The sequence below is a fragment of the Vombatus ursinus genome, unplaced genomic scaffold (assembly GCF_900497805.2).
Source record: "Vombatus ursinus unplaced genomic scaffold, bare-nosed wombat genome assembly UNPS02014779.1, whole genome shotgun sequence".
NCBI classification, from domain to species: Eukaryota; Metazoa; Chordata; class Mammalia; order Diprotodontia; family Vombatidae; genus Vombatus; species Vombatus ursinus.
The window spans coordinates 49,028,081-49,041,001 of NW_020954557.1; the positions used below are offsets into that span (position 1 = coordinate 49,028,081).

At 37.8% G+C, this 12,921-nt stretch overlaps 1 protein-coding gene across 3 annotated transcripts in view; it reads left to right on the forward strand.

Annotated features, from left to right (window-relative positions):
* Positions 1–12,921, forward strand: part of STK39 (serine/threonine kinase 39) — a 317,622-nt gene that overhangs the window by 93,657 nt on the left and 211,044 nt on the right. For all 3 annotated transcript variants that reach the window (XM_027865926.1, XM_027865927.1, XM_027865928.1), the window contains exons 3-4: positions 9,297–9,405; positions 12,223–12,364. In XM_027865926.1, the coding sequence (XP_027721727.1) occupies positions 9,297–9,405; positions 12,223–12,364 (251 nt within the window). The remainder of the gene's footprint in view (positions 1–9,296; positions 9,406–12,222; positions 12,365–12,921) is intronic.

Genomic DNA, 12,921 nt, shown 5'->3' on the forward strand with positions numbered 1-12,921 from the left:
TCTAGGGCAGTAAACTACCTCTTTCAATGCAAGCTTGGACCTTCTTTGCAACTTAAAATCTTAGGGAGTTGTCTAGAAAATAAATGTCAAACAGGCAGGCCCTGCAAAACTCCTGAGTCCCACCCAAACCAGATTAGACTATAATTAGGAAATATTTAACAAAATAAATAAAAATACGATAGAATTTAGATAATGTAAATATGTGGTTTTCTAAGTCAATATGTGGCCTGCAAGCCCTGTTTCTATTTGGGTTTGATGTTACTGGCCTAGAGCTCTAAGGTTTCATGACTGGTGCAGGGCCATAGAGCCAGTCTGTGTCCGAAGTTGAATTTCAACCCGTCTCCTCTTCTTGAGGCTTGTTCTCTATTCACTGCCTCTCTGGCATATGTGGAAGAAAATTCTTTACTCTGCATTTTAAGCACAGATTTTCTAGAAACAGTTTTTATTAATTTAAACTAATTTGAAATCTTTCTGCTTCAAAAGTGTCCAAAGATGGGCAGTTAGTCCATTTCTTTGAAAACTTTCCCTTTTACAAGCCATATTGGAACGAACAGTTTATAGTATTCTGAAACAACACACAAAATTCTATAGTCAGGATTGAGCAGTGGTTCAGTTTTAGTTGACAGTCTTATTAAAACTTAAAATATTGATGCAGACTGAAGAATACTTGTCCTAAAACCTGAATCCTTTTCTTTGAGCACTCCCTGTAAGGCAAGAGTTCTTAACAAAATTTTTTTTGATTATTTCAATATGGTTTCCTTTTTACTCCTGTGCATTTTATTTTATTCATTTAAAAACAATCTTCCTCGAAGGGGTCCATAGGTTTCACCAGATACCAAAGGTTTCTAGGGCACAAAATAGTTAAAGAACACATGCACTAAGGATGTGCTTTTCTGCTTGGTCAAAGATGAATCCAAGAGATACTTCTTTTAAATGATGTCATCAAAGACTTCTTTCTTTTAGTCTGATCATTATTTTAATCTGATCAGAGCATGAGGGGGAAGGGTATTGCTCTTGGAATCAATAAAGAACATTTAAATTGTCCAGATTGCCTTAATTCTATCCTTCAGAAGAACAGAATTCCTCCCTGAACTTTTATCCGATGTCTTGTGGTGGTGGTGGTTTGGGGTGGGGGGGCGCGTGGTTGTAACATATTTTTAAAATTGGTAATTAAAGACATATTGATAGAGTTTCTCATCCAGATGTGACTAAGATTTTTAGACTCAAGTCCCAGAAATCTAGCTTTAAATGTAAAATTTTAAAGTATACTAAGACTTTTTGGACACCATGTATATTAACATGGAATTGTAAATCTGAACATCCCAACAGCCTCCAATATTTGAAAGATAATAGCATTAGTTCACATTGCTGCAGTTCCTTAGAGTTAAAAAATTTTTTACATATATTACCCCTTTTTATTTGTACTAGAATCCATGGGCCTCTTTTTTTAGCCTTTTGAGTCAGATCAAGGATAGTACAAGGATTATCCCCCTTATACAAATTAAGGTTCAGAGACATTGTGACTTGCCCAAGATGTGGAATTTAGAAAATGTCAGGATTAGGGTTTGTAGCAGTCAAAATGAGTGTCAGTCTTAGAGAATAGCAGATTGTCCCCCGTTCCCCATTCCTGTTCCAAGACTTACATGGCTCAGCAATCTCATAATTGTGGACATAGACCACAACCAATACATTCTTGGTCATCCTTTCCTTCCATCAGTTTGCCACAGAGGGTTCACACAGCGTTATGGGAACTAGCTTTTTCCTGACGTTGTTAGGATAACGTTGATAAGATGACATTGATGGGCTATCCACTGGTTATATTTTGCTTTTGTCGTATGATTAACCCATTTTCATTTTTGATAACGCAGATCTTTGATAACCTCCTTTTTTTTGCTCTTTGGAGTTCTTTGTTTGTTATGTGTTATATCTTGCCAATACCCATCATGAACTTCTTTATTGTTCTCTGAATGATGTACTAATTTTAAAATCTTAGGTGATTATGATATTCCATGATTTGCAGAAATACAGAAATAATAGTAGAATTTAAAGAAGAATGAAGTATTTCAAAGATGGACTTTAGTTTCCAAGAGAAGTTTGGGGTTGTTAACGGAGCTTTGTACCTTCTCAGAAGCAATCTAGTCCACTGTCTTCCTGCTTTTACTCTGGGCCCACTTTGTGTATTTGCAGTGTCTGTATAGGATGTATCTACTGGTAGACCACCTCTTTTGGCTGTCTTCCAAAACTACGTGTTGTAATCTAAACAATAAACATTCTTCATCTACATGTTTTTTCCTACGTGAATGATGAAGCCAAATTCTTTTGAGTAGACATCTCATCCAGGAAGTTTGTTGTTGTTCTGGAGCTTGATGCAGCCAGCATGATTTCATCATCAGAAGGGTCTTAATATGTATATGGAATCCCTTGGACTCTGTGCTCAATGTCCCTTATCAGTCTTGAATATCTCTAGCATATCTATCTTACCTGATAATAATGATTAGAGGGTCATTGGATAAGATTATCTCTATTGTTCTGTTTTAATTTGATATATGGATAGGAAGATGTTGGAAAAAAGCCTTTAAGGTGGCATTTTGCTCAAGTGAATCTAATGCTTTCTTATAATCAATAAAAAATAATAAATCAATAAACACTGTGCTAGGTAGGTGGGAATACAAATAAAGGCATAAGACAATACCTGCCCTCAAGGAGCTTATAATCTAATGGGAGAGACAGCATACAAACAACTATATATAAGCAAAATATATGTGGGATAAGTTGGAGATAATTAACAGAGGGAAGAGACTAGAATTAAGGGGGATTGGAGGATTCCTATAGAAGGTGGAATTTTAGTTGAGACTTGAAGCCAGGGAAGCCAGGAGTCAGAAATGATAAGTGAGAGACCATTCCAGGCTTGGGGAACGGCCAGTGAAAATGCCCGGAGATGGGAGATGGAACATTTTCTTCAAGGAATAGCAAGGAGTCCCGTATTGCTGGAACTCAGTATGTGATGGGGCATAACGTATAAGAACACTGGAAAGAGGAGAGTTAGAGCAGATTATAAAGGACTTTAAATGCCAAACAGAAATTTATATTTGGTCTTAGAGGTGTTGGAATTTATTGAGTTGGAAAATGACATGATCAGACTTGATACTTTGGTAGTATCTTGTAGTATATTTTTCAGTCAGTTGTGTGATGGTAAACTTTAATCTACTGTGGAATAAAAGCTTGTCTATTCTTAACTAGTACCTTCACGATAGTTTAGTTTGTGAGTAGCTTATTCTTATAAAATTTTTACATAGATAGAAAAGTAGATGTATTGATCAGTAGTAGTTGCTGTTCTCTTGGCTGCCTTTTTTGGAGTATTCAATGAGGTCTAAGATTTTTCCAAGTTTTTGGTATGTTGACCTTTTTGACATAATTTGTGAGATGATCCCTCAATGCCCTCACAATTGTGTTGCCTTTAGCATGATTCTTTTCTCTGTACATTTGGTCTAATTCAGCTGGGTCATGTTTGATTTCTTTAGTGCCCTTTCTACCTTTTTATTTTCTTGGCCTAAGATGTTAGAGTTCAGTTGTCAGGATTCCACTGTCCTTGATTTGCAGATCTTTTCTATTTTTTCTTTTTTTAATTGCCCTGTTTCCATTCATTCATTTATTCATTTTATGTCTTAGGTAGGAACCTTGCTAAGATGAGCTTCTCATTTTTCTGCTCCACTGCTTCTTACTGTTTTATGAGGTGATACTGCTCTTTGAGAGTAATGATGATTTCATCTTTTGTCTTTGTATTGCCACTTCTTAGCACAATGCCTGGGAAATAGTAGGCACTTATTAAGTACTTATTGATTGATAATTTATCGTCTACTTTTCTTTTTTATCAACAAGTTTATATTTTAAATTGATTTTGCTCTTGGCTGCCATATCTCTCCATTTATCAAGTACAATACATTAATGCATTGGTCCAAATTGTTTGCACGTTGACCAAATTGTTTTTTAGGTTCTTTGGGTGTTCTTATAGCAGTTGATTTACTTTGGTTAAACTTCCATGTAAAAATTATTGCAGTTAATGCCTGACTTTTCTTTTGTCTCCCATTTTTGTCATTAATAACATAGAAATAGATCAGAATAGAGTTGTTTTCAGTGCACATCACCCCCCCCATTTATTCTTTCTTCTGACTTTGCACTGTTTTGATCTTTGCACCCACTAACAAGTGGGTGATCTAATTGTACATAAAATAGCTGCTTCAGGAATGACTCCCAATCAGTGATGAATGAATCATTTCCTGTGTTATAATCAGATTTTTTTTGTGATGTCATTTGATGCCTGCCATATCCAATACTTTTTGATTCTTTTCTTGAAGAAAGCATTTGTGTTGCATAATCATGAGGCTTTTGTGTAGTACACACAAATCTTTGGGCTTTCTCATTCCTTGTTCCTGTATCATATTTTCCAACACAACTTCTCTTTGTCGTCTCCTCTTCCTACCTTTACATTGATGTCACCAAGCATATCGACTTAATTTTTCTTCCCTCTTTATCTTTTGCAACATAATTTGCAGCTATTTTTGTGGTGGTCTTTTTGCAAGCACTTATCCCAAGCACTGCAATGTGAGAATGTCTCCTGCTATAACATTTTTTGTTGCCTTGGGATCTGTCATAACACCAACTCAGCCAGCCTCTTTATTTGCCTCTCCAAGGAGAAGCTGTGAACAATCTTTCTGTTCGTCTGCAACTTCTTTCTGCTTTTGTCTATAGCAAGAACAACAGGAGTGATAGGGTGCAGTTCCTTTGGTTCTCCTTGTTGGTCATTCAGCACCGGTCCTACTTTTACCAACATCTAAGTTAAAATTTATAGATGGTCTCAAAACTTTTATTCTTGGTGCTCCCAGCCCCTTTTGCACCACTTTGTCACGGTTGCTATAGAGGTTAAAGGGTACCACGCAGGATTAAGGGCCATCTTGCTTTTTTCTTTGTTTCACAGATTGCTAGCACCAACTTATCACCAAGTGGCCACTTTATAGCGATGGGCCTCTCTATATGTAGTTAGGTAGGCAGGTCTTGGGAAAGCAGACTCAGTCTGTGGCCTTGCTTGAAGCCATTCCGTCATAGTAGAAGCTCTCACAACTTGCATTCTACTTGGAAAGCCTTTGAGATCTCCAGATTTTGTTTATGCGTGATGAGACATTGGAGTAAGAAGTCTTTTGGAGTTTGTTTTTTAGCTATTCAGCTATATCATAGATTAGACCATTTCCCTCAGTGATCAGTATTGTGTAGTAAAAGAAAAAGTACTGAGGGGCGGCTAGGTGGCGCAGTAGATAGACCTCAGGCCTTGGAGTCAGGAGGACCTGAGTTCAAATCAGGCCTCAGACACTTGATACTTACTAGCTTTGTGACCCTGGGCAAGACGCTTAACCCTGATTGCCTCACCAAAAAAAAAAAAAGTACTGGGTTTGAAATCAGTAGAGACATGGAATCCTAGCGTAGTCTCTTCTTAATTGTGTTATTGTAGACAAGTTGTTTAACCTCTCAGCCTCAATTTCCTCATCTGTAAAATGGGGATAATAATTGCATTATCTACTCTGACAGTCTTGTTGTTAAGAAAATATCTATATAAAGGTAAACTATTGTTATTACTATTGTTATTATTATTCATAGCTTTGGATATCAGTCGTTAGATCGCAGATTCAGATCTGAAAGGGACCTCCAAGGGCAGTTAGTCCAGGCCCCTCAATGTATAAATGAAGAATCTGAGGCTTATCTCATAGTGACATGGGCTTTTATAAATCTAGAGCTGGGAAAAGACCTAAGGGTTATCTAGTCCAGCCAATTCATTATCTCCGTGAGCAAACTGAAGCATGCCTGGGGAATGACATGACTTATGTATGGTCACACTGGTAGTGTTAGAAGCAAGATCTGAACCCTCTGACTTCAGAGCAAGTATTCTTCGTACTGTGCTCTACTGCCTTCCAGTTCTATTAATTTCTTTTTTTTTTTTTTTTTTGGGAGGGCATCAGTTATGATTAAAAGACTTGTCCAGGGTCTCATAACTAATAAGTGTCTGAGGCTGGATTTGAACTCAGGTCCTCCTGACTCCAGGGCCAGTGCTCTATCTACTGCACCACCTAGATGTGTCCCGCTCTCCCCCTCCCCCCCTTAAAATTAATAGTTAAGTGGTTAGTGTGGGGAGAAGGGTTAGAGTTCAGGGATTCTTAACCTCTTTTTGTGCTATGGACCCATTTGGCAGGCTGGTAAAATCTATTCTTCTTTGCAGGATAATGTTTTTAAATATATAAAATAAAACACATAGCAGACCAAAGGTTAATAAAAATGAAGGTATAATTTTTTTTTCCCCATCTAAGTTCATGTAACTCTTGAAAACTATTCATAGACCCATTGGAGGTCTTGGAATCCCAGTTAAGATCTTGTGGGCTAGAGGATGTTTATCAACTTGATGGAGAGGGAAGAGGAAGCTGGATTGTCCCAGAGTGATCCTTCATCTTTATTTTTCCTTTCTTCCTCTACCCGTCTTTTGTTCTGGTAGAGGTGAACTGGTACTTTCCCCTAAAACTTCAGAACACTCAAATATTCAGCTGGATTCCCAAATGCCAGAAGTTCTCCTGGAAAGAAATGTGATGATTTGTAGGTTGTGGGATGCCTGTAAAAGCTTGCTCTGTTCCCTTAAGGCTCCTTCCCTAAAACACCCACTCGTTTGTGCACATGGACACCCGCTGTTCTTCACTGCTTCCAATGTCAGAGAACCAGATACTTTCCCTAGGAAGTGATATTGGCTGTCTGAAAGAAAAGGGCTGGAACAAGTGTTTTCCTGACTCAGGCCCAACCCTGTTTTCGTACTAAGACTTTACTTTCTGAAGAGCAGATGGGCAGTAGAACTGTTTATGGGCCATTGTGTTTAATGATTTAAAAGTTTAGTTGTTTATAGCTAGAATGAGGGTGACTGTTGCCTGTATTCATTTGCATTTAGCATAAAATGATTAGAAATGTGAACTCTGCATGTTCAAGAAAACATTGCTCATGTTTCTGTGAACAGCAGGGGATGCCTGTTTGAACTGGACTCCATTTCATGCTGCAAAACTTTAAATGGGCCATCCTCAACAATTAACAGATGTCAGAGTGAGTTAAAAAAGGAATGTCCTGGGCAGGCTTCCATTTCTTCTTACAAAATTGTCTTCTCATCTCCCAAACCTAACACCAGAAACAGACGGAAACTGGACCTCAGGTTTCAGATCTTGTTTAAAGGACAGAAGTTGCCTGAATTGAAAAGTATCAGATTTAGAAAAGCTGAAATTATTTAGTTTTGTGGAAGGGCAGAGAGGAGGTGAAAGAGACAGGAATATGTTGCATAATAAATAGAAATAGAAAGCAGTACTACATTTCCCCATTATAGTAGGAGCTCATAATTATTTAAAAGCAATTCTTTCTTCCTTATATTTATCTTTTATAGGTATAGTTATTTGACAGTCATACTTACTACAGTAATCTTTGAAGCATGTGCTAAAGAGATTTAGTGTTAGTATTAATTATAAAGAGAAAAATCTCAAGAACCTAGGTTATGCTGGTCTATTAACATTTAATAGTACACATTTAAACAAACATTTCTGATTAGCCTTGATTTAACCAATTCGTCAGTCAATCAATAAATTAAATGCCTTATGTGTGACATTTCTTTTTTTTTTTTAGGCAGTTGGGGTTAAGTGACTTGCCCAGAATCACACAGCTAGTAGGTGTCAAGTGTTTGGTCTGAGGCCGGATTTGAACTCAGGTCCTCCTGACTCCAGGGCTGGTGCTCTATCCATTGTGCCACCTAGCTGCCCCTACGTGTGACGTTTGTAAACACTAATGATACAGTTACAAAAGTAAATATGTCCTTGTCCTCAGAGGGGAATGGGCAGACTGTTATTGCAGAATGCATAGGGCACTAGGCCTGGATTTAGGAAGACCTGGATTCGAGTCTGGCCTCAAACTCATCCAAGTCATGTGATAATGGGCAAACCACTAACTTCTCAGTTATAGAGAAGTTTTAATGCTATATCTCCATTGGCTTTGTTAAATAATCTTCGTAAAATGTATACTTATTTCCTTCCTACCTTTAACAAATGCAGACAGGGTAGCGTTATCTTTGTTTAATAATTTAGGAAATCTTAGTATTTCAGGGACAATGTTATAAACATGTTATTGTTGTTTTACATATATACACATATGTACATGCATGTGTGTGTGTGTGTGTGTGTGTGTGTGTGTGTGTGTGTGTGAGAAGAGAGAGAGTGAGACAGACAGACAGACAGAAAGATAAAAAATTGGATAGAGCACCAGTCTGGAAATCAGGAAGACCTGAGTTTAGATCTGGCCTCAGATGCTTTGTGAGGCTGGGCAGGTCACTTTGTTTGCCTCAGTTTACTCATCTCTAAAATGGGGAAAATAACAGCACCTTCTGCCCAAGGTTGTGAGGATAATTGTAAAGTACCTACCATAGTGCCTGAAACATAGTACTATATAAATGTTTAGTTGTTTTCAATCGTATCCCACTCTTCATGACCCCTTTTGGGTTTTTCTTGGCAAAGATACTAGAGTGGTTTGCCATTTCCTTCTTCAGCTCATTTTACAGATGAGGAAACTGGGGCAAATAGGGGTAACTCACTTGCCTAGGGTCACCTGACTAGTAAGTGTCTGAGGCCAGATTTGAACTCGGAAAGATGAATCTTCCTGACTTCAGGCTCTTATCCACTGTGCCACCTAGCTGCCTTATATAAATGTTAGCTGCTATTATTAGTAGTAGTATTATTAACTTTTACATATGTATATGTGTATCGGTGTATATCCACCTTTGGATAAGAGAAGCTAAGGCATGCAAGTGATAGTTAAGAAGGCATGCTCAGAGAGACCTGGGTTCAAATCCTACTCTTGATATTTAATAGCTATATGAACAAGGACAAATCAGTTATCCTCATCTTGAAAATGTCCTAAGTACCTTACAGGCTTGTTCTGAGGTTTAAATGAGTTAATATACATAAAATGCTTTTGAAACTTTAAAGTACTAAGTGTTAGTGTTTATTATCGGTGGAGCTTCAACTAGAACTTAGGCCTCCTGTTTCTCGTCCAGCATTCTGTGGTTTAGTATTTTTTTGTTTCTGGGCAAGAGTAAAAATTTGGTTCCGCATCTTAGAAAATCATTGTAATGTCTCAGTCTAACTGATGCTTCAGGAATATGTAATCACTCTAGCAAACAAACAGAAAGATTGCCTTTCCCCACCACGGTAGTGTGTCATGTTTTGCTTTCTTTATAGAAAGAAATCCAAGCCATGAGCCAATGCAGCCATCCCAACGTCGTGACCTATTACACCTCTTTTGTTGTGAAGGATGAGCTTTGGCTGGTTATGAAATTATTGAGTGGAGGTAAGTTGTTTATATTCGGGGGACTCTGGGACATAGAGTTAAGATTTTTCCAACGTGTAGCATGTTGTCATTCTTCTAAACTGGCCACTGTGCCTTACTATGGCACAGCAGTAACCCTGGGTTCTTAAAGACCATGGCAATAATTGAGTACAAGGTTTAGAACATCCTCCCAAGCTGAAAAAGCTGTAAGTGAAGGCCTGGCAGTGGGTTCTTGAGAGGTTCACCATCAGAAAGTTGCCCACTAGGTTATGATTTTTTTTCCTGACCATAGCAACTCAAGAAATTCTCTGCTGAGTGGTACGAGGATTATGATCTGTATTTCTAGAAATATCTTCACTGAATGAAACAGTAGCTACATAAAGAACTTAAGTTGGATGGTTGTGACCCGCAGAGCTGGAATGAAGTGTTGTGATATTGGGAAATGACAAGGACTTTGCCTCTCCAGCTTGGAGGGCAGTCTTTCTTGATGTTTCCCTCACATCAGTGTCTTTTCCATAGACCTCCCTCTGGTTCAGATGCTGAGCTCCCATACCCAGGAAGAGAGAACATTTTAGGATTGCTTAGGCAAAGCCAAGCGGGCTGTAGCTGAGTTTATGTAATTGCTAGGACTGAGCCCAGGCCCCCTGAGAGGAAGCAGGGAGCTGTCCAAATTTAAAAGAAGGCAAAGTCAGTCTTGGAACCAAAGAGGCCCAGAAATGAAATAAACCAAGGAGCTGTAACTTCCTTGGATCTACTTTGGCAGACTTGTGAAGAATCTAGGTGAGTCTAGCTCAGCTTTGTTCTGGGTTCCAGCCAATCCTATTAGTCATTGTTTCCTTGAGTGCCCACTTGGCTTGCTAATTTCTCCTTTTTTTTAAAGGGAGAAAAATAGAGGAGAGAGAAGAAGCTCTATCAGTGCATCTTTGGATGCCAAGATTGTCTTGCCTCTGGTTGTATGAACTATCTTGCAAGAAAATCTGGAGGATTTCCTAGGGCCTGGGACTCTTAACAGGATCAAATACCCTGTCCAAGTCTCAGGTTTTATCTCCTGACTTTGCTTTTCAGTTTGCCTTTTTATTTTTAATCCCATAAAGCAAACTTTACTGAATAAAAATTTCTAAAGGTTCATTAAGCCACTTCTATTCCTTTTCTTTTTGCTCTTTGACCTGACAGAAAATTTCCTTGCCCTGTTAAAAAGGAGACCTTGCTATACTGGACTTTGGGTAAGAGGAAAGTTAAGCAGGTTTCCACGGGTAATCCTGTGAGTGCAGACTGATGTGGAAGCTTACTCATTGTTCTGTTTCAGCAAAGCCAGGAAATTATTTTGCAAGCTTGATGGTATAGCATCGCCATATACAAAATTCCTTTGGAATTTGGCCTTTTCCTCCCTAAATTATCAGAAGATGTAGTTTAAAAGAACATTTCTCTCTGAGGGGAAAGCCTTGTTGATTTGCTTTTGATAGCCTCTTGATTGAAAGGAGGAGGTTGGCTTAATGCAGTAATGTCTGATGGGGAGACAGCATCCTCACAGTTAATCACTGCAGGCCACAAGCCAATTTTATGCCTTAAAGAAGCCATTTGTTAACTCCTCAGAAATGTTCAACCCCCAGGTAATCACAGCCATTATAAATGACCTGGAGGTACTGAATATTAATTAATGTGTGTTGAAACCTGAGTTGTACATTGCCAAGGGATACTGCTCTGTTTACTTTAACATTGTATTGAATAGTTTTTCATTATAAAGATTGGTGTGTTAACCCTTTTTTCCCCCTCAGGTATATTCAAAGCCATGTGTTGATGACCCACAAAGAAAATAGCCCTTAGTTTACCAGGGTCCTGAAGTAGTGGGCTACCTTTTTTTCCACCCATCGGTTCTGGCTCCCATAATTTCACTGTTGAGGAGGAGCTGTGGCCCTTCCTTTTTCAGCTCTCCCCTAGCTTTATCTTTGAGTATTTTTCCTCACTTTTTGTCCCCTGTTTGAATCCTGAAGCCTTTCCATCATTGAGGAATGGAGAAAGGGCCTAGTATTACTCTGTCTCTGAAAGCTAAAGGTTTGATGTCAGGAAAACCTTCCCAGCATTTCTGTCATGGCAAACCTATGACTTTCCTGAGACAGACATTGGGCAGTTCTGCTTGTTAGAATTTGTTTACTTATATTGAGCCAGTACTTTTCTGAAACTTCCATGCATTGCCTCTAGTACTGCCATCTGGGATCAAGTAAAATAAGCCAAAGAGCCTTATTAATTTATGTTTTCCTTGTTTAAATCTAAAATTCTTTTGAAATGTGTGTGAGTTTGAAGCCACAATGAGGAATGTACTGCTGGTGTAAATTTGGAAATTAAACTCACTGCTTAATTTTTTAAATTAAAATTCAAAAAATTATCAGGGGTTTTATGTGTGTTTTTTGTCCCCCACAGCAGTCGCTTTCTTATAATCTTCTGCTTCTATAGAACTCTCCCTTACTACAAAGAAAAACAGTTAACTGTTGAGCAAAACTAACTGACACAATGTCCCCCTCTGACAGTGGATACAAGATTCCGCATCTGTAGTCTACCATCTCTCTGCCAAGGGAAGGGAAGGGAAGGGAAGGGTGTTTCATCAGAAGCCTTCTGTAATCAAGATTTGTTATTACATTTAATGTGACTTTTTAGGATTGTTTTAATTTACATTATTGTCATTATGTAGTTTTCCCCGTTTTGTTTGTTTAAGTCTGTATTAATCCACACATGTCTTCATTTGAGAATATTTTAAGTTTGGATAAATAGCTTTTCCCCTCTAGTTAGTATTACACTGCTCTGAAAAGGCAACTAAGGTAATTGTCTAAATTATCAATTTAGGTTCAATGCTGGATATTATAAAATATATTGTCAATCGAGGAGAGCACAAGAATGGAGTCCTGGAAGAATCAATAATAGCTACAATTCTTAAAGAAGTTTTGGAAGGCTTAGATTATCTCCATAGAAATGGTCAAATTCACAGGTATGAATATCTGTAGAGATTTTCTTATTTAGATACTTGTTTAAAGATTATCAGAGTAAATCATACCATGATAAGTTTAGTGACATTTCTAGTTTCATTGTCTGTAGATAATATAAGGTACCATTGATTTGCAGTTTAAATATTTAAGGAAAAAGCTAGAGAGTCATTTTGGGTGAAATGTATTGGCCTACAAAGTTAGGTTATCTATTTTATAATTTTGAGGTGCTGGTTTATTTTAGAGAACATTGCTTTGGGAATTAATTTCAAGGTAGTGCACATCTGAAATATATACACACACATATATGATGTATTTTTTTTGTGAGGGAAAGGAATGTGTTAAGCTCATTAAATTTAGACTTCATTTCATTGCTACTTTCATTGGCTTTGTTTATTTGTTCAGGGCTTTGATTAGATAATCAAATTTTCATTGAAAAATTAATTTGCAGACTATCAAAATATTGATTGTCTCATAAAAAAATCAGGGTTTTTTTTTGACATTCTTTTTATTTTTAAGACTGGGATAACAGCTGCAAACATTGTAATGGGTTGATGGGAGT